At 40.7% G+C, this 19,636-nt stretch overlaps 1 protein-coding gene across 19 annotated transcripts in view; it reads left to right on the top strand.

The window, feature by feature from the left end:
- The window catches only part of PBLD (phenazine biosynthesis like protein domain containing), a 35,387-nt gene that overhangs the window by 13,707 nt on the left and 2,044 nt on the right, over positions 1-19,636 (top strand). For 5 of the 19 annotated variants that reach the window (XM_069571857.1, XM_069571853.1, XM_069571854.1 and 2 more), the window contains 7 exons: positions 8,083-8,182; positions 8,842-8,940; positions 14,584-14,693; positions 14,774-14,803; positions 17,179-17,267; positions 17,531-17,709; positions 19,366-19,428. In XM_069571857.1, coding sequence (XP_069427958.1) covers positions 8,083-8,182; positions 8,842-8,940; positions 14,584-14,693; positions 14,774-14,803; positions 17,179-17,267; positions 17,531-17,709; positions 19,366-19,428 — 670 coding nt within the window. Of the gene's footprint in view, positions 1-5,184; positions 5,355-8,082; positions 8,183-8,841; positions 8,941-14,583; positions 14,694-14,773; positions 14,804-17,178; positions 17,268-17,530; positions 17,710-19,365; positions 19,429-19,636 lie in introns of all 19 variants that reach the window. The other 14 variants (XM_069571863.1, XM_069571860.1, XM_069571861.1 and 11 more) reach the window with 4 other exon arrangements.

Here is a 19,636-nt window from a genome sequence, read left to right as displayed (position 1 = left end):
ATTTTCTCCCTCAAATAAAGCAGCAATATGGTGATCAAAGTCCCCATCTTACCTTAACAATGCATTCATTATGCAACCCTGTGGCTGGCATTTTCCAACGACACAGTGCAGAAAGTAATAACATTAATAGACTATCAAGTAACATAAGAACTTGGGAGTAATAGTGAGAGAATAGCTAATAGCCAGATTCTAAATCCTGAACTTTCTTTAGAAGCAATATGACACACACAGCTTCATATCAAGGGCTTGTGGAATTGACTAAATCTACTTGTCAAAAGTCTTAGTGTAAAAAAAAAAAAAGCCTTAGTGTATTTATCCCATATTCCCACATAATATTCTAGAAGAGTTTTGAAAAAAGGTTTAAGTGATTTATGTACTCCATTTTTTACCAGGAATTAATATTATTCCTCAATGTATTCCTTCTCACCTCTAGTATATTCACTAAACTCCAGACTTAGGATCTCTCTCTTTCACTCTCTATTAAAATATATTTTGCATGTTATTTATATATTTGGAAAAACTAGGAAATACAAATTTAAACAAAAAAATTAGCATAGTTCAAAGCAATATGCTTTAGTATGAAATGAAGAAAAGGAAGTCTGTGATCAGGGATGCTCTCTAGAGTCTCTCAGTTCATTTCTGTGTCTTAGACCTGTGAGATGAGGCTGGTTTGATGGTTGGTCCAGGACAACTGAATAGGTATTTAAAGACTGGTTTGCTAGTTTTCTATTCTGTAGACTTGAGGATCTCCTTTCCTGAAGGTTAACTTAGCACTTTCTCTAGTGCATAATCAATAAACATTAAAATAAAATGAAAAGAGAAACTGTTGTTCCACCCTTTGAATTTTTTTACCCACAGCTAGAGACAGTGGGCACTTGAAGCACCTAGAAAGAACACAAGTGAACTCAGGAAATATCAGAGACAGATAAGGACTAAGCCTTATAATGCTGACCACAACTCAGTAGGCATTTAGCCTGTCATTATGTATTCTACAAATGTTTGTTGACACCTGCTGTGGGCCAGGCTCTGGGGTAGGGACGGGAGGTACCAATAAGTTTGCCTGTCCTTGAGGTGCTCAGAGTCTAGCAGGGGAAATAGACGCAGAAACCTGATCATTTTCCCATAGTCACCACAGAAGCTGAAAGACCAGGTACCAGGTCCTCTGGGGACCAGAGCATGGAGCAACTTGCATTTTTATGGGTGAGAAAATACTTCAGATTTTAAGTTCAGAGTTTCAAAGGAATATTCTTTTTCATTTTGTTTTGTTTAAAATTATTTAAATTTGACTGAGATGATACTATGAAAAACTTGGTAGACAGACTAAATACTAGATAGTTGTACTTTGAACTTTAAAAATACTTGATAAGAGACTGCTGGAAGAAAAGGAAAACTTTCTGGGTAACAACATTCCCAGAACTTCTACAATATTCTCAAGTGTTTTGTCATGGCCCTTCTAGATAAGCTTATTTTTCAAATCTTCACTTAAGGAACACTATGAAAGTGAAATGAAGCTGTTAGTGGCGCAGTCATGTCCGACTCTTTGCAACCCCATGAACTAGAGCTCTCCAGGCTTCTCTGTCCATGAAATTCTCTAGGCAAGAATACAGAAGTGGGTGGTCATTCCCTTCTCCAGGGTATCTTCGAATCCAGGGATCAAACCCAGGTCTCCTGCATTGAAGGCAGATTCTTTACTGTCTGAGCCACCAGGGAAACGCTAGACAAGTCAATTTTTTAAATCTCCACATGAGGAACATTGTGTATTAGGTGAAAGCAAAAACAGATTAAGGGCTAAATATAAGTAATATGAAACAGATATTTGAAAAAAAATATTTAAAACTTTAAAAAGCTGATGGCTGTTCTCAGATGCCTAACCATTTTATAGTAACGACTATGTGTGGTGGTTTAGTCGCTAAGTCATGTCTGACTCTTGCGACCCCATGGACTGTAGCCTGCCAGACTCCTTTGTCCATGGGATTCTACAGGCAAGAATACTGGAGTGAGTTGCCACTTAGGCATAGAAAATGTATAGAAACAAAAATGAAATACAATGACAGCTGTGTTAAAAGCTATAGGAATTATTGATCAGCTATTCGAATAGGTCATCAGGCTGTGGTAGTGATAAAAGGTGGTTTATTTTCCTGTAAACCTGATTTACTAGTTAGTAAAAATAACATACCAACAAAAGTAAGGAGCTCATATTTTTCTCCCTCATATTCTAACAAAACCTTAAGATTTTGTGTGTGTGTGTGTGTGTGTGTGTGTATGTATGTATATATATGTATGTGTGCTTTTAGGGCAGAGCTTCTCAAATGTGTAATTAACATTTTGGACTGGGACGTTCTTTATTGTGTGAGGTGTCATGTCTGTTATAAAATGTTTGGCAGGTCCTGGGCTTTGACCCACTAAATGACAGTAGTCTTCCCCTACTCCCCCAGCCATGACAATGAAAAGTTGCCCCCAGTTGAGAACCATTGTTTCAAAAGATACCTTCTCTAAAGAGAGGTTTATTTTGGAGTTTTCCTGTTTAAATTATCCATAAAAACAACTTCAAGGCCCAGTGTATACATTTATTCCACTTCACCTGGCACTTCCTGGCTGTCTACCATGAGCAGGACACTGCTAGGATCAAATGTGATGCTCATAGATGTGCATTTTTATTCTTTTAAACGCTGATAATCATTTCCAGTGACAGCAAGGAGGATTGGCTTCACACTTTTAAGTAGGAATGCTTAGTTTTAGTTCCTAAACTACTTGCTTTTCTGGTTTTCCTGCGTAAAGTTAGGTATAACCAAAAGCCACTTTTACAGCTTGGTAAGTTATGTATTTAAATGAAAAATTGTGTATAGCAATCCTGAGTTCAATCCATGCTTTACCTCACATGCAGTGGCCCTTTCCACACTTGGCATCCTTTCTTAGAGAGAATTATCCACTCTGTGACCACAATGGGTCAGAGACTCCTGGGGTTTCTAGAGAGTTGCAACCTTGTATCTCAGTTTTATGCTCAGAAGAAGGATGCAGCGTGCAGAAAAGATTCTTCCAGGACACGAAGCGTTTTTCTTTGCCAAGTATTTGAAGGAAGAGAGCAATGCAAAGGAAGAGGAAATGCTAGTGTGGTAATCTCTGCTTCCCAAGTACCCTCACTGACTTCAGAACAAAACTCTCAGCTAGGGGCAGTGATTTCAGGCAAGTTCAGCCAGACACATACTGTGCTAATTGGTTTTTATATGTTATTTCATTTCACCCTCACAACCACTTTATGAGTAGGTTTTATTATTAATCCCCATTTTACAGATGAGAAGACAGAGGCAGAGAAAGGTTAAGCAATTTATCTAAGTGGCTGACCAGAATCCCACCCCAGGTCTGCCTGACTACAGGGTCCATGCTTTTAACCCACTATATTCACTACTGGCGCTTCCCAGGTGGCACAGTGGTAAAGAATCTGCCTGCCAGTGCAGAAGATGCAAGAGACACGGGTTCAATCCCTGGGTCAGGAATATCTTCTGGAGGAGGAAATGGCAACCCACTCTAGTATTCTTGCCTGGAAAATTCTGTGGTCAGAAGAACCTGGCAGGCTACAGTCCATGGGGTCACAAAGAGTGAGACATGACTGAGCATGCACACGCACTCACTGTTGGAATATTCACTACTAGATATTCTCCCACAGTGACCCTTCCCGGTTGGTAACATGCATCAGTCTTATAATTCACTCAATGCCTGTCTTCCTCACTTCTGGACATTCTATGAGATCTTAATCTCTTCTGACTTGTTCCAACATCCAGGGCCTGGCACATGGGAGACACTAAATATCTGTTGAGTGAAAGTGGAAATAGTATAATCAATTGTATTATGCAAACTCTTCTTCTAGGAGTTCTAGTAGAAGAAGCCAACAGTCATTTATTTATTTATTTCTTAGTTTATTTTCAGCTGTACGGGGTCTTTATTGCTGTGAGCAGACTTTCTCTAGTTGTAGCGAGCTGGGGCTGGCTACTCTCTAGTTGCGGTACCTGGGCTTCTCACTGAGGCGGCTTCTCTTGTTGCAGAGCACAGGCCCTAGGTGCAAGTGCTTCAGTAGCTATGGCTTACTTGCTTCATGGCGTGTAGAATCTTCCTGGACTAGAGATCGAACCTGTGTTCCCTCCACTGGCAGGTGAATTCTTATCCACTGCGCCTTTGGGGAAGTCTTGGCCAACGATTATGGATCTTTTGTTTTCATTGATGGGGTGGGATGGGCAGGGCATGCAATGCAAGTATGTGCTTTAGGTTCTGTGATGGAGCTGGAGAGACAAGGCATATAAGATCCATTGTTGTTCAGTCACTAAGTCATGTCGGACTCTCCGTCCCCATGAACTGCAGCTTGCCAGGCTTCTCTGTCCTTCAGTCTCTCCCGGAGTTTGCTCAAACTCATCTCCATTGAGTCGATGATGCTGTCTAACCATCTCATCCTCTGTCATCTCCTTTTCCTCCGCCCTCAGTCTTTCCCAGCGTCAGGGTCTTTTCCAACAAGTCGGCTCTTCACATCAGGTGGCCAAAGTATTTAGGAACAACTGAAGGTGACTTGCAGCTTGAGTGCTGCACTGTGTGCACATAACTTTGCAATCGGAAACCCAGTGTCTCAGAAGGAATCTCCTGTTTCTTCCTGAATGATTTAGAACTTTCTGCATCCAAGTGCTTTTCCTTTGCTACAAAGAAAGCAGAGGGACAAATGAACAAGACTGAGCAAGACTGTCCTGTTTAGGCTGTCATATTTCTAAACTGCCACAAGGTGGGAGTATTTTAAAACTTTACTGTGATTTTCTGATTATTAATCTTTTGCGAGCCATATGGTTGGTAGAACATCAGTGTCCCAATACAGTACATTGCAACTCAGAAAAACAAACATGGCTCTCTTTTTACTGCTGGAAACTTGACTCTTGTGAGATTGGCAAAGAGAAATGGATATTAGAGCAAGAGAATTAACAGTTATTGGTTCAGTTTGTAACAATTGTGTGTTACATTTGAAAATAAGCTTGTGTAAAATGGAAACATTTTACATTTTTGGTTCCAATACAACATTTCTGTATTGGAACCAAACTTCAGTATTGTTAATGAATGTAGTCTCATTCTTTTTTTTTCCCCTAAAGCTCTCCAAGTTGAAGCAATGTTAATCTCCTCGTGATTCACCATTATTTTGCTCTTTGGTTCCAGTGTAGGAATTCAGCCACCCGTGGTGCATACTGAAGGCTGCGACTATCAAACTTTTTATTGTCTCTGGCACCTCCGGCAAATAGCAGATGTATTTTCAGTGTCCTGGGACAGAAATTCAAATTGTAACTGGTGAAATATACCAAACCAGAGAGGATTAAAGAGAGCTGATGGTCAGTGAAGTGTGTGTTTTAACTGATGTGCAAAAGAGCCCATTTGCAAAGGAATGTACTACCGAAAGATGGTGATCTTGGCTAAAGTGTGACTCTTTAGTACTTTTAGAAACTCTGGTCCTAAAGGTCAAGGGAAGCAATAGGCAAAGAAAGGAAGGACAAGGATAGGAATTTGGCCAAATCAGATAGAGGAAGGACTGGCAAGCACTCAGGTTCCTGCAGTCAAGGAGGCAAATCCATGTTTCTCTTTATCAGCCCTTCAGTCACCTTTGAAGCTGATGATTGCACTCAGCCCTAGGAAATTAAATGGCTCCCAGTTTCATTAAGGTGTTATATGCATGGGCAGGTAGGCCAGTTTCCATGGAGAACATTCTACAAACCATGGGAAAGCAACTTGAGCTCACTTCTGAACATTGTCTTTTTGGCCCCAGCAGCACTCAATCTCTTCTACTCAGGTAAGACTTCTCACTCCCTAGCCCCACAGGTGTCCACAGGTGTCCACAGGTGTGACTTGTGCTCATTCCACTTCATTCCTACCATCCTAATTCTCAACTTGCAGAATCCTAGAGAATCAAAGATATAACGGGAGGAGAGCAAAGTGAAGTCAAGTGACTTGCCCAAGAAGCATCTCTAATTCAAACCTTTTGCCCAGTTTGTCCTGTCCAGCTCACCCAAATCTGACCTTTTGCTAGGTCTGCCTCAAGTCTTCACCTTCAAAGTCCTAGAGAACTTAATGTTAAAATCCATATGTCTCAATTACATACTCTTTGGTGTGGCCTACTGCTGCTTTCTGTATCTGTCTTGACTCCTCAGCTGACAGGCTAAGGCTCTTGAACCCAGGGCCAGTTCTTATACATCAGGGGTCCCCAGTCCACAGATAATCTGGTTTCTGATTAAGATGGAGATTCTGATTCAGAAGGTCTGGGGTGGGACTTGAGACTCTGCGTTTCTGACAAATTCCCTTGAAAGTGGTGCTGATGTTGCTGGCTCAGCACAGCATGGATAATTGATTGATGGCTCCTTTTTCTCAGAAATGTTGCAGGAGTCCATTTTATCTGATAGAAATTGGTTTTTCTGCCTGTAGCATGTTGAAGAGATAATAATAGTTTCTTTGTTTTGTGGAGGTAGTGCAGTATGTCAAGTTAAAGCACTGACTTTGAGCCACTCAAAATAAAAAGGTAACATTTTTCAAGTACTTAACTATGTGTTGGGCACTCTGATGAGTGCTTTATATGCATTATTGGATTAAATCTTTTGAAAGAAAAACAGTAAGTAAAAAACAAACAAAAACTCATTGTGTTCTGTTTAGGTTTTCAGAAAATAAGTATCAATTTCTTAAGTGATTTCTCTTTCTGTAGGGCTACAGAGTTTCTACAGGTTTTGAATACAGTGCTCGTTTAAGAAAAGCTTAGTAAGTCTCCTGTGAGGATTTTTACATCAGCTGATAGTTAAGAAGTTATGACTAATTTTTCATAGCTGCTGTTTTGTGTCTTATGTGCCTTTTCTCAATACATAAACTTTAATAAGTAAACATCTTTGTAATGTTATATGAGTACATGGAAAAAGAGTTTGAATCAACTAAAAGACAAGGATGTTTAACTTGACGTAACTCAGATAAGTGAATTCTGAACTTATTAGAATAAAGTTTCAATTCTTATTTCTGAGTTCCAGAAGCTCAAGATTAATAAGTTTGGCAAAGGCAAAGATGCATTTATCTTGAGATTTCTCTTTTTATAATTAATTTTTATTGGAATATAGTTAATATCTTGAGATTTCTTTAGAATTCAGAATCCAAGTAGTGAGCATCTTGTTGATTAAAAAAATTGATTTTCATTCTCGAAAAGAAAATCTATGCTTTGACCCATTTTTTTCCTTGAGTTAAGAGGAATGTATGTATGTGTATATACATGTCTATATGTTAGGATATTACACAAACTTTTTGCGTTTAATTTTTTAAATCTGTAAGTGGATAAAAATATCTATGTTGAGTGTTTTTAAAATGCAAATTAAATGAATACTGAATTCTCTCAGCAAATATTTATTGAGCTCCTATTATACCAGGATGAATACAAGCACTGCTCTAAACCAGGACAAAGCAAAGTAGCACAGTGGTGCTCTCATAGAACTCTGAGTCAGAGGTTGGGGGTACAGCCAGTAAAGGGGCATAGTAGGTAATTTCAGGTGGTGTAAGTACTGGGAAGGAGACAGAGCAGTCTGGAAGGCTTCCTGGAGGAGGTGATCTCTGACTTGAGCCTGACTCATTAAAGGGAGTGTAACATGCATAAATGAGGTCAGGATGGTCCAGTCTGCTCAGAGTGGGCACCTAACATCTCTTCATCCAACAGGAATGACAGATTGTGGAATTTCTGTTTGTAGCAATTGTTTTTAGAAGACAGCACAGTCTCTCTGATAGACTAGATAATAATCTGACAAAGGATAGCCCAGGCCGGTAGGTTTTTCAGAATCTGTTCTAGCTTCCACAGCTCTTCACATGGTGTTACATGCATGGATTTCTGAAAAACAATCTTTATAAAAGTACCTCAAATTTATTGGTGATTATTTACTTTAAAAGCATATGACTTTTTAAAATTCTTTTTTACATTAAAAAAAATTTTAAGTATATAACTTTTAATATTAATAAACTTTTTTTCCTACTAGTGGTAGTTGCTGTTCAAGGAAGTCTGATTTGTGTTTCTGGAATCTCACTAACCTTTTGCTTCTAATTTAGAAACTGGATGAAGACTTGCATCAAAAAATTGCAAAGGAGATGAACCTCTCTGAAACAGCTTTTATCCAAAAGCTACACCCAAATGACAACTTTACACAGAGTAAATATACTTTTTTCTTTTCTTTTAAAACAATTCCTGAATGGTACCAGAAACAGTTCTTCCGGTGGGGGAATAATATTTAAGAAAAATGTCCATTTATTATTTGCATGCAGATAAGGAAGGTGGGGGAGCTTCTAATTTGATTTTCATCTAAGGGAGCAGATGCTGATGAATTTGAATGTTTCAGATCCAGATCTAGCATTGCAGAGCCCTAGAGGTCTTGCCTCGGAGAAGGCAATGGCAACCAACTCCAGTACTCTTGCCTGGAAAATCCCATGGACAGAGGAGCCTGGTAGGCTGCAGTCCATGGGGTCGCGAAGAGTCAAACATGACTGAGCCACTTCACTTTCACTTTTCACTTACATGCATTGGAGAAGGCGATGGCAACCCACTCCAGTGTTCTTGCCTGGAGAATCCCAGGGACGAGGGAGCCTGGTGCATTGCCGTCTCTGGGGTCACACAGAGTCGGACACGACTGAAGCAACTTAGCAGCAGCAGCAGTAGCAGAGGTCTTGCCTAGACTTTGCTCCTCCTTTTCACAACACCTTTCAGTGATTAATTACGCTAATGCAGTGTTTAGAAAAGAATAAGAAAATGAAAACTTTCAACCCCCTTGTATGGAAATGATCTGGTCTCTCTTTGGTTTTTCTCCTCTGAAGGTTCCTGCTTTGGATTAAGGTGGTTTACACCACAGAATGAGGTTCCTCTCTGTGGCCATGCTACCCTGGCTTCTGCAGCTGTGCTGTTTCACAAAATAAGTAACATGATTTTCTTTTATGAACTTATCAGTTAGTAAATAGAAATATTTTTAGAAACTCTCATACATTTTTTCCTGTGAACCAAAGTGACTGGTATAAAGACTGCAAAGTTTATTTCACATGATTTATTATGTAGAAACAAAAACAGCAACCTTCAAGAACACTACAATTTTTCAGGCATGTTGAATAGCCATGGTTGCTATTCTCTGAAATGCCGTTTTCTTTCGTTTATAGTCTATTTTATTTATTTACTTGTGGTCGGGCTGGGTCTCTGTTGCTGTGCGTGGGCTTTCTCTAGTTGCAGCCCTCAGGGGCTACTCTCTGGTTGTGGTGCATGGGCTTCTCGTGGTGGCAGCTTCTCTTGTTTCGGAGCACAGGCTCCAGGCTCAGGGGCTTCAGCAGTTGTGGATTCCTCTGTGGCATCCTCCCTCCCAGACCAAGGATTGGACGCATGTCCTCTGCATTGGCAGGTGGATTTTTATCCCTGTTTCACCAGGGAAGTCCCACCATTTTCTTTTAAATAGGAGCTCTCTGGTCTCTGTGACCAACACGGGAGGACAGCTTGCAAGGCAGAATAGGTATTTAACATGACATAATACTGGGGAACTAAAAGACATACTTTCCCCCAAACGTGTCCCCACCCACACTGAAATTCATTTCACAATGGAAGCTTCTTTATTTTGAATTTTAAATATTCATGAGGTAAACTATATACATTTACCCTGTGAAGAAAGGATGCAATACTTTAATCCTACCAGTTCCCATCTCAGCTACACTTGGTATAATAAAGATCAGGGCTTTGTGGGAACAGGGCAGAGGAGAGATGCCTGGAAATGTCCTCAAAGTAGAGACAGAAGCAGCCATGAACAAGTGTAGACAACAGAAAGTCAAACAAGGAAGTATCAAGATGCTATGACAGAGGGGTAACTGGGGGAGTGGGGATTTGAAAAAGAAGTTCTTTTGGGAGTTACTTCAGTTCAGTTCAGTCGCTCAGTCATGTCCAACTATTTGTGACCCCATGGACTGTAGCACACCAGGCTTCCCTGTCCATCACCAACTCCCGGAGTGTACTCAAACTCAAGTCCATTGAGTTGGTGATGCCATCCAACCATCTCATCCTCTGTCATCCCCGTCTCCACATGCCTTCAATCTTTCCCAGCATCAGGGTCTTTTCCAGTGAGTCAGTTCTTTGCACCAGGTGGCCAAAGTAATGGAGCTTTGGCTTCAGCATCAGTCCTTCCAATAAATAATCAGGACTGATTTCCTTTAGGAGAGACTGGTTGGATCTCCTTGCTGCCCAAGGGACTCTCAAGAGTCTTCCCCAACACCACAGTTCAAAAGCATCAATTCTTTGGTGCTCAGCTTTCTTTATAGTCCTACTCTCACATCCATACATGACCACTGGAAAAATCACAGCCTTGACTAGATGGACTTTGTCGCCAAAGTAATGTCTCTGCTTTTTAATAGGCTGTCTAGGTTGGTCATAGCTTTTCTTCCAAGGAGCAAGTGTCTTTTTAATTTCATGACTGCAGTCACCATCTGCAGTGATTTGGGAGTCCCCAAAAAATAAAGTCTGTCACTGTTTCTACTGTTTCCCCATCTATTTGAAATGAAGTGATGGGACCAGTTGCCATGATCTTCGTTTTCTGAATGTTGAGTTTTAAGCCAAATTTCTCACTCTCCTCTTTCACTTTCATCAAGAGGCTCTTTAGCTCTTCACTTTCTGCCATAAGAGTGGTGTCATATGTGTATCTGAGGTTATTGATATTTCTCCTGGCAGTCTTGATTCCAGCTTGTGCTTCATCCAGCCTGGCATTTCACCTGATATACTCTGCATATAAGTTAAATAAGCAGGGTGACAATATACAGCCTTGACTTCCCAATTTGGAACCAGTCTATTGTTCCATGTCTGGTTCTAACTGATGCTTCTTGACCTGCATACAGATTTCTCAGGAGGCAAGTCAGGTGGTCTGGTATTCCCGTCTCGTTAAGAATTTTCCACATTTTGTTGTGATCCACACAGTCAAAAGCTTTGGCATAGTCAATAAAGCAGAAGCAGATGTTTTTCTGGAACTCTCTTGCTTTTTTGATGATCCAGTGGATGTTGGCAATTTGATCTCTGGTTCCTCTGCCTTTTCTAAATCCAGCTTAAACATTTGGAAGTTCACGGTTCATGTACTGTTGAAGCCTGGCTTGAAGAATTTTGAGCATTACTTTGCTAGAGTGTGAGATGTGTGCAGTTGTGTGGTCGTTTGAACATTGTTTGGCATTGCCATTCTTTGGGATTGGAATGAAAACTGACATTTTCCAGTCCTGTGGCCACCACTGAGTTTTCCAAATTTGTTGGTATATTGAGTGCAGCACTTCCACAGCATCATCTTTTAGGATTTGAAGTAGCTCAACTGGAATTCCATCACCTCTACTAGCTTTGTTTGTAGTGATGCTTCCTAAGCCCCACTTGACTTCACATTCCAGGATGTCTGGCTCTAGGTGAGTGATCACACCATCGTGGTTATCTGGGTCCTGAAGATGATCTTTTTTGTATAGTTCTCCTGTGTATTCTTGCCACCTCTTCTTAATATCTTCTGCTTCTGTTAGGTCCATACCACTTCTGTCCTTTATTGAGCCCATCTTTGCATGAAATGTTCCCTTGGTATCTCTAATTTTCTTGAAAAGATCTCTAGTCTTTCCCATTCTATTGTTTTCCTCTGTTTCTTTTCATTGATCACTGAAGAAAGCTTTGTTATCTCTCTGTGATATTCCTTGACACTCTGCATTCAAATGGGTATATCTTTCCTTTTCTCCTTCACCTTTTGCTTCTCTTCTTTTCTCAGCTACTTGTAAGTACTTGTCAGACAACCATTTTACCTTTTTGCATTTCTTTTTCTTGAGGATGGTCTTGATCACTGCCTCCTATACAATGTCACAAACCTCCATCCATAGTTCTTCAGGCACTCTATCAGATCTAATCCCTTGAATCTATTTATCACTTCCTCTGTGTAATCATAAAGAATTTGATTTAGGTCATACCTGAATGGTCTAGTGGTTTTCCTTACTTCCTTCAGTTTAATCTGAATTTTGTAATAAGGAGTTCATGATCTGATCCACAATCAGCTCCTGGTCTTGTTTTTGCTGCCTGTATAGAGCTTCTCCATCTTTGGCTGCAAAGAATATAATCAATCTGATTTCAGTATCGACCATCTGATGATGTCCATATGTAGAGTCTTCTCTTGTGTTGTTGGAAGGTGTTTGCTATGACTGGTGTGTTCTCGGCAAAGCTCTGTTAGCCTTTGCCCTGCATCATTTTGTACTCCAAAGCCAAATTTGCCTATTACTCCAAGTATCTCTTGACTTCCTACTTTTGCATTCCAGTTCCCTATGATGAAAAGGACATCTTTTTTGGATCTTAGTTCTGGAGGTCTTGTAGGTCTTCATAGAACTGTTCAGCTTCAGCTTCTTCACCATTACCGGTTGGAGCATAGACTTGGATTACTGTGATGTTGAATGGTTTGCCTTAGAAATGAACAGAGATCATTCTGTCGTTTTTGAGATTGCACCCAAGTACTGCATTTTAGACTCTTTTGTTGACTATGAGGGCTACTCCTTTTCTTCTAAGGGATTCTTGTCCACAGTAGTAGATAAACTGGTCATCTGAATTAAATTCCCTCATCCAGTCCATTTTAGTTCACTGATTCCTAAAATGTTGATGTTCACGCTTGCTCTCTACTATTTGACCACTTCCAATTTACCTTGATTCATGGACCTAACATTCCAGGTTCCTATGCAATATTTGTTCTTTACAGCATCGGACTTTACTTCCATCACCAGTCACATCCACAACTGGTCATTGTTTTCGCTTTGACTCTGTCTCTTCATTCTTTCTGGAGTTATTTCTCCACTATTCTCCAGTAGCATACTGGGCACCTACCGACCTGGGGAGTTCATCTTTCAGTGTCCTATCTTTTTGCCTTTTCGTACTGTTCATGGGGTTCTCAAGGCAAGAATACTGAAGTGGTTTGCCTTTGCCTTCTCCAGGACTATGTTTTGTCAGAACTCTCTACCATGACCTGTCTGTCTTGGGTGGTCCTACATGGTATGGCTCATAGTTTCATTGAGTTAGACAAGGCCTTAGTCCATGTGATTAGTTTGATTAGTTTCCTGTTATTGGGAGTTACTTAGATGGGGGTAATAAGTGAAGGCGTTATAGGCCACGTTTGCCCAGGAAGCAGTCTCATGGGCATGCTGGAAGGACTAGGGGCAGTATTCTTAGGATTAGCCTTGTTAGTGAAGTAAAGAAAGCAGAATTTTTTCTGCTGCCCAACCCACCATGCCCCTTGTACCAGAAAGCAGAATTAAAATTTTTTTTTTAGTTTTTAATTTTTTAAATTAATTAATTATTTTTTAGAATTAAAAATTTTCTTTGAATTACTTAGCTTATTTTTGACTGTGCTGGGTCTTCGTTGCTTTGTGTGGGCTTTCTCTAGCTGTGGTAAGTGGGAGCTCCTCTCTGGTTTCAGTGCACAGGCTTCTCATTCGGAGGCTTTTCTTATTGCGGAGCATGGGCTCTAGAGCACATGGGCTTCAGCAGTTGCAGCTCACAGGCTTAGCTGCCCTGCAGTGACATGTGGGTTCTTCCTGGACCAGGGGTTGAACCCTAGCACCTGCACTGGCAGGCAGCTTCTTAACCACTGGACCACCAGGGAAGTCCAAGAAAGCAGAACTGAGCACCATGTGAAGTCGAATCGCAGAGTAGTAGCAACAGAGAAAGTCCTGATAGTCTTGCACAGGGGCCTAAGATTAGATGAGAAAATGCTTTGGAAATAATGATGTCTTACACCAATTGTAATGAGAAGACTAAACTTTGAGTTTCAGAATGTAAATTTTATTCTGTGAAAGCTAATCAGCAATGTGACATTTGCTCACCTTCAAGATATGTTCACAGAAATACTAGGGAAAAGATTTAAGTCATAAATCTTTGTTTTCACTAAAAATGTTATCCCCTCTGAGATAAGCGGCCCAAGTTTTATCAGTACTATGAAGGGATATTGTATCAGGGTTTGTGATCTAATCTTTAAATCAATATTTTATATATAGTTTGGCTTGTTTATGGCAAAATTGATTTGTTCATTACAGACTGTTGTATATAACCTGTATGTTCTATTTGTCATCCCTTTGGCATAACTTAAACTAGTAGTTTATAACTCTATAAACTCTATTGTAAGAGTATATAAAATATATAAAATATAAACATCTACATTAAAAAACATTATAGCAACCCTATAAGTGGTGTTTAATTATATACCATTTTATTGGTAAAATGAAATTAGTATAAGTTTAATTACTACCCCATTTTATTGATGAGGAAATTGAAGTTTAAGGAGATTAAATAATTTTTTCAAGAGCACAGCGTGATGTCAAGACCAGTCAGTTATGTTCTTGGTTCTCAAGTTAGAATCCAGTGAGAATTTTCTCCACTATGATCCCAGTAACCCAAACCTGGGACCCCTTTACTGGAATGAACGACAGTGCCAGAGAATCTTTAAAAGTGATCAAGAGAGACATGCAACTATATAACAAAGTTTATTTTTCTATTTCTTGATTCCTTTCAAACATTTGACAAAATAAAATTCTTTTTTTGGCCAGAAAATGTGAATAGCACTCTAACCTTTGTCACTATGAGTGGAGAACTGAAGGCCAGAAAAGAAGAGGATGGTATTGTCCTGGACCTGCCTCTTTATCCAGCCCATCCCCAGGTCAGCTTTTTAAAATTATTGCCACACACTGTATACAATGGGCCCGTTTTACAATGATTTTGTCTTTTTTCCTGATCTAGAAATTGCATGAAGTGAAGGACTTGATAAAGGTTCGTGAAAAAGAGTCAAACTTGAGCCGTGGGATTTGATCATCTGTTATTGTTTGAACAAAGATTTGTTGTATTTGATCTCAAATATAGACCTTCTACCAATGTAAGTGTTCTAGTTTAAGCTTGGGTGAATACTGCATGGTGCCTTTGAGGTCTGAATTTTAATGTTGAATCTATTTGGTGAAAAGGTTGACCAGTTTTCCCTAACTCTTCATTATCTGATTAGCCTCCATGGAAAGAGGGGGAGGGGAGGGTGCCATGTGGCAGGCTGAGAGTGAAAGAAAAGAATAGAAACAGCCTGGCAGTAGTCTGTGTCCTGATCTCTTCAGTGGAGAATAAGGCTGAGATGACGAGACTGTGCTTTGATGCAAGAGAACAGAAAAGCAAGGGTACTGCAATAGAGAAGACAAGATATATAGCAGCCTCCTCAAAGGGTCTGTGTGGGGATGGGGCTTAATGATAAGGATGATGATGATGATAAAGAACATTTTGAGAGTCTCTTCTATGCGGTACCATGCATTTTAATGCATTATTTCATTTAATTCTCACTGTCACCCAGGGCAGTAGGCACTACAGTTGTCTTGTGGAGATTCTAGAAGGCCAGAGCAGCCCTGGATAGCCAGGTGCTTAGGTTTTAGAGGAGGAAGGGCCCAGGTCAGGACCAGGCCAAGGGTGCCATGAAAAAAAATTATTCTGAAATGGCCTGTTACAGGTAGTAATGGGTATTTCTTAGTGAATTTTCAAATACAGCATTTGTTATCTCCTTAGTGTTTTGCTTTAAGTTTTCAAAAGATATAAGCAAGTGTCATGGATTCTACTTTTATACTCAGCTTCACCTACAGGTTGGGTTTTGGGAGACAAGCCAAATTCATAAATGAATTGCTTTAAGTACATTGGCAAAAAAAAAACAGAAAATCTTTACAGTGGTAGACCTTGTTCATGATAGAAAGAACTTAACCTGTTCTCTCTAAGCCTCAGGGTCAGCATTTGTAAAATGGGAATGATGAAAGGTGTTTATCGTGAGTATTGTCATTTTGGGCTTCCCAGGTGGCTCAGTGGTAAAGAATATGCCTGCCAGTGCAGGAGACACAGGAGATAAGGGCTCGATTCCTGGGCTGAGAAGATCCCCATGGAGTAGGAAATGGCAACCCACTCCAATATTCTTGACTGGGAAATCCCGTGGACAGAGGAGCCTGACGGGCTGCATTCTTTGAGGTCGCAGAGTTGGGTACAGCTGAGCATGCATGCATTGTCATTTTGTGTTCCTAGAAACTGGCAATAAGATTCTCAGTTGAGAATTAAACTTTCAAATGGACATAAGAATCCATGCAGAGAAGGGTTGGATGACCCTTCAGAGAGATTGGGAGGCCCAGAGAACAGATGGGATTGGGCTGTAGGAGTTCCCATATCTAGAAGGGAGACATTGGTCAGCAGTGGTCACAGAGGCAGACCTTCCAGGCACTACCCACAGCAGCGTCTTGGCCATGGAACCTAGAGCTTCTCAGCCCCTAAAGAAGATTAGAGAACTTAAAACCACCTAGTGACAATCAGACAACTACCACGTAACTCTAGTCTGTTCTGGCGGCAGCTAGTTGTGGTGCCTAAGGATGACTTGGAGGTGTTTTTGTCCCCTCACAACCTCCCTCAGCACTCCAAACCAATAAACAAACAAACATACTATGTCTCAGGTGTGAGCATGGTTATATGCAGTCTTCGGTAAAGGGTGAACCAGGGTGTCTTTGGACAATGTTACTATGTTCTTGATCTGTAGTGTACAGTCTAAGTGAAAACAGCAAGCTTGCCAAGCAGAGCAGCATTGATACGAGTGCCCTAGTCCCCACTTCCAATCATACTGCTGGCCCCGAGTCCTTCTTGTGTAGAATCATCCAGTTACCACTGTAGCTACAGGAACTCTGCATGTTATTTCATTTAATCCTCTAAGAAGCAGGCATAAAGCCCCCACCTCTACAGATGGTAGACAGTAGTGATTCAGAGCTTTGACTTCAGGGCTCCTCAGTCCTGGGTCAAAGTGTATGTATGTGAGAGAGATATTCTGGGCCTCCCTGAATCTTTTTATCTGTGGGGAAAATACCCAATTGAAGGAGTTGTGTGTCGAGTCTCATAGTGACATGTATGAACAAGGCCTCTCTTTGGCTCTCAGAGGCTAAACTCAACCCCTATTTAGGTCCAAGTGTTCCTGAACACCAGGAAATTGGCCTTCTTTGAGAAATACCTTGAATCCTAAAACTGACCTGAAACTCTTGGGACTGGAGATGTTGGGTGTGCCTGGCACAAAGCAGATGTTTGTGAGAGATCGTTTTCCAAGGACTTGACCCAAGATGCACTTCTGAGGAAGTTTTGGTCTGTCTCCATAGACTGCCATTGGTGACACACTGGTTCAGGATGTTTGCTATTCCCCAGATACCAAAAAGCTCCTGGTCCGGCTCAGTGATACTTACAACAGGTAAATGAGATTTTTGACTTCGTCAGTACTGTGGGGGAGGGCACCAGATTCATAGCTCTGGCTTGATCTGGCTGTGCCATGTTCAGCTGAACCATGATCTACACAGCCAGAGTGATCTGTTCCTGTGCAGGAAGGTTGTAGTTGCTCTTCCTCACTTACTGCTGAGCCACTGAACAAGCTGTAGCCTGGCCTGCTTTACGGAGTCTGGGGAATGGGTAGTCTGTGGAATGGGTTTGTCCTAATCCATCCTGTTTATGAACAAGGTCATTTCTGGAGAGCCTAACAGTGAACACAGAGAATTTGCTGCAAGTGGAAACCACAGGGAAGGTGAAAGGACTCATTCTCACCCTCAAGGGAGAGCCTGGTGGGCAGACTCAAGCATTTGACTTTTACTCCAGATATTTTGCTCCATGGTACGGTGTGGCTGAAGACCCCGTAACAGGTACTTTTTGCCTTGAATCCTGAGGAAAGCTAAACAGTTGAGGAGGAGGAGAACTGCTGTTTAAGTGCCCTCCACAATGAGCTTTCAGGTTGTTTGGGTTTTGAGTTGCCTTTGTTTCCCTATCTCCCTTCCCCATCCCTTCACTGAAGTCTCTTGTAAAAAACACAGTGTTAATGAGGCAGTATATAGCAAGGTTTAATTTTAGCATCAGACAGGCTGGCTTTGCGTCCTAGCTTCCTAGCTGTTGACCTTGGGTAAATGACTTAACTTTTCACAGCTTTTGTTCCCTCTCTATAAAATATGGATAATACCTTATAGGCTATGTAAACACGATGCATGTTAAACACAGAACATAATGAGCACAGTACATGGTTAGTGCCCAATAGCTGTTAGGTATTTTAATAACTAACAATAAAACTGGCTCCTTGAGCCAACACTTCTAGAGCTACCTGTTGCAAAATCCAGTGGCCAATGTCTACTATATTCCCAAAGTCCTTTGTCCTTTTCATTGGCCAGCCTGTGTGATAATTGACTGATTTGGGTTTTGAAGGACCAAGTCCTGGACTGCAGGTGGGAAACAGGGACAGGAATAGTGTTTTTCTTCCTCCCCTCGTCCTTTGCCAGACCTGCTCACTCAGTGAGTGGAATGGGTTCAGGAACGTAGGAATTTAGGATCTTCCACAAGCCAGAAGCAGAGAGTTGAAATAAAAAGTCGGCAAGAATGTGATGCTTCCTACTTTCATCCTCCTTAATAAAAGTGGGCTGAGCAGTGAAAGGTGTGGAATGCTTTTTGGAGGAAGCTGATGGATAAGAAGTTATAAGTGGATTTACACATGCTTGGCTGCTTCCCAAAGATTTTAATTTTCATGGAGGGAAGGTTTTTTCCCCCCTGGAATCATGCTTTTCTAGAGTGGGAAAGCTCTTTGGACAGTGATGGCCAACAGTCTCGGTTTGCTTGAGACTGAAGGACTTCTCAGAGTAGGGATCTTCAGTGATGAAACCAGGACAGCCTCAGGCATACTGGGATGCCTGGGCACCCTGTCCCATAGTATTTAGTACATTTTTCTGAAGGAGAAACCTTTTTCAAACCATCTTTTCCTCTCCCAAATACTTTCCTATCAGTTGTTACTTAGCAGTTTGTTTCTTCTTTTTAGTATTTATTCTCTGATCTACACCTAGGGCACAATCATGTGAAAAAGTATCTCACTAAAACAAAGCTCTTTTGGCACCAAAAAACTGGGAACGTTGGCTTCATGGAAATTTTGGTCTTTTGTCAGAGTTCCCACCCTTCCTTGCATGTGCGTCTTAAGAGGAAGGATATGTTTTTCCTTGATAGATGTAGACAGATTTATACAAAAGCCTTAATTCTCCTGCCATGGACTGACAAGGAATTGACAAGAATTAAAGCCTGCAGTTTAATTCAGCCTTCAGAAAGTGTAAGATGCAGCAGATATGTCTTTTGAAGAAGCTTATCCATAAATTCTATGTCTTCCTTTCTATTTCCATTCATAATTCCACACTTTGCTGAAGTCATGGCCAACATAATGACTAAGTTGTCTAAGGTTCAGTCAAACTGGATAGTTGATCCTTTATGAATTTAGCAGAGTTGCTCCCGTTTTCTTTGGGATTGTAACATAGCTTTTCACTTCTTTTAAGGGTCTGCACATACTGTTCTCAGTAGCTACTGGTCTGAGCAACTGGGGAAGAAAGACTTGCACGGTAGGACAGTTCTTTTTCAAATTAAAAAAAAAAAACTGCTAAACTTTAAGCTAGTATTCCTTCTCATATATACTATCCACCTGAAGATGTAATAAAATGTTAACTATCAAAAAAAAAAAGTTAACTATTACCCACATGAAAACTAAAGGTTTTGAATTCCTTCACCCTGAATCTTCTGCTCAACATCCTCCACCCCAAACATCTTCCA

The sequence above is a fragment of the Ovis canadensis genome, chromosome 25 (genome assembly GCF_042477335.2).
Source record: "Ovis canadensis isolate MfBH-ARS-UI-01 breed Bighorn chromosome 25, ARS-UI_OviCan_v2, whole genome shotgun sequence".
In the NCBI taxonomy this organism is placed as follows: domain Eukaryota; kingdom Metazoa; phylum Chordata; class Mammalia; order Artiodactyla; family Bovidae; genus Ovis; species Ovis canadensis.
The sequence above is the reverse complement of the archived record's forward strand: the minus strand, read 5'-3'. Positions and strand labels throughout refer to the sequence as shown.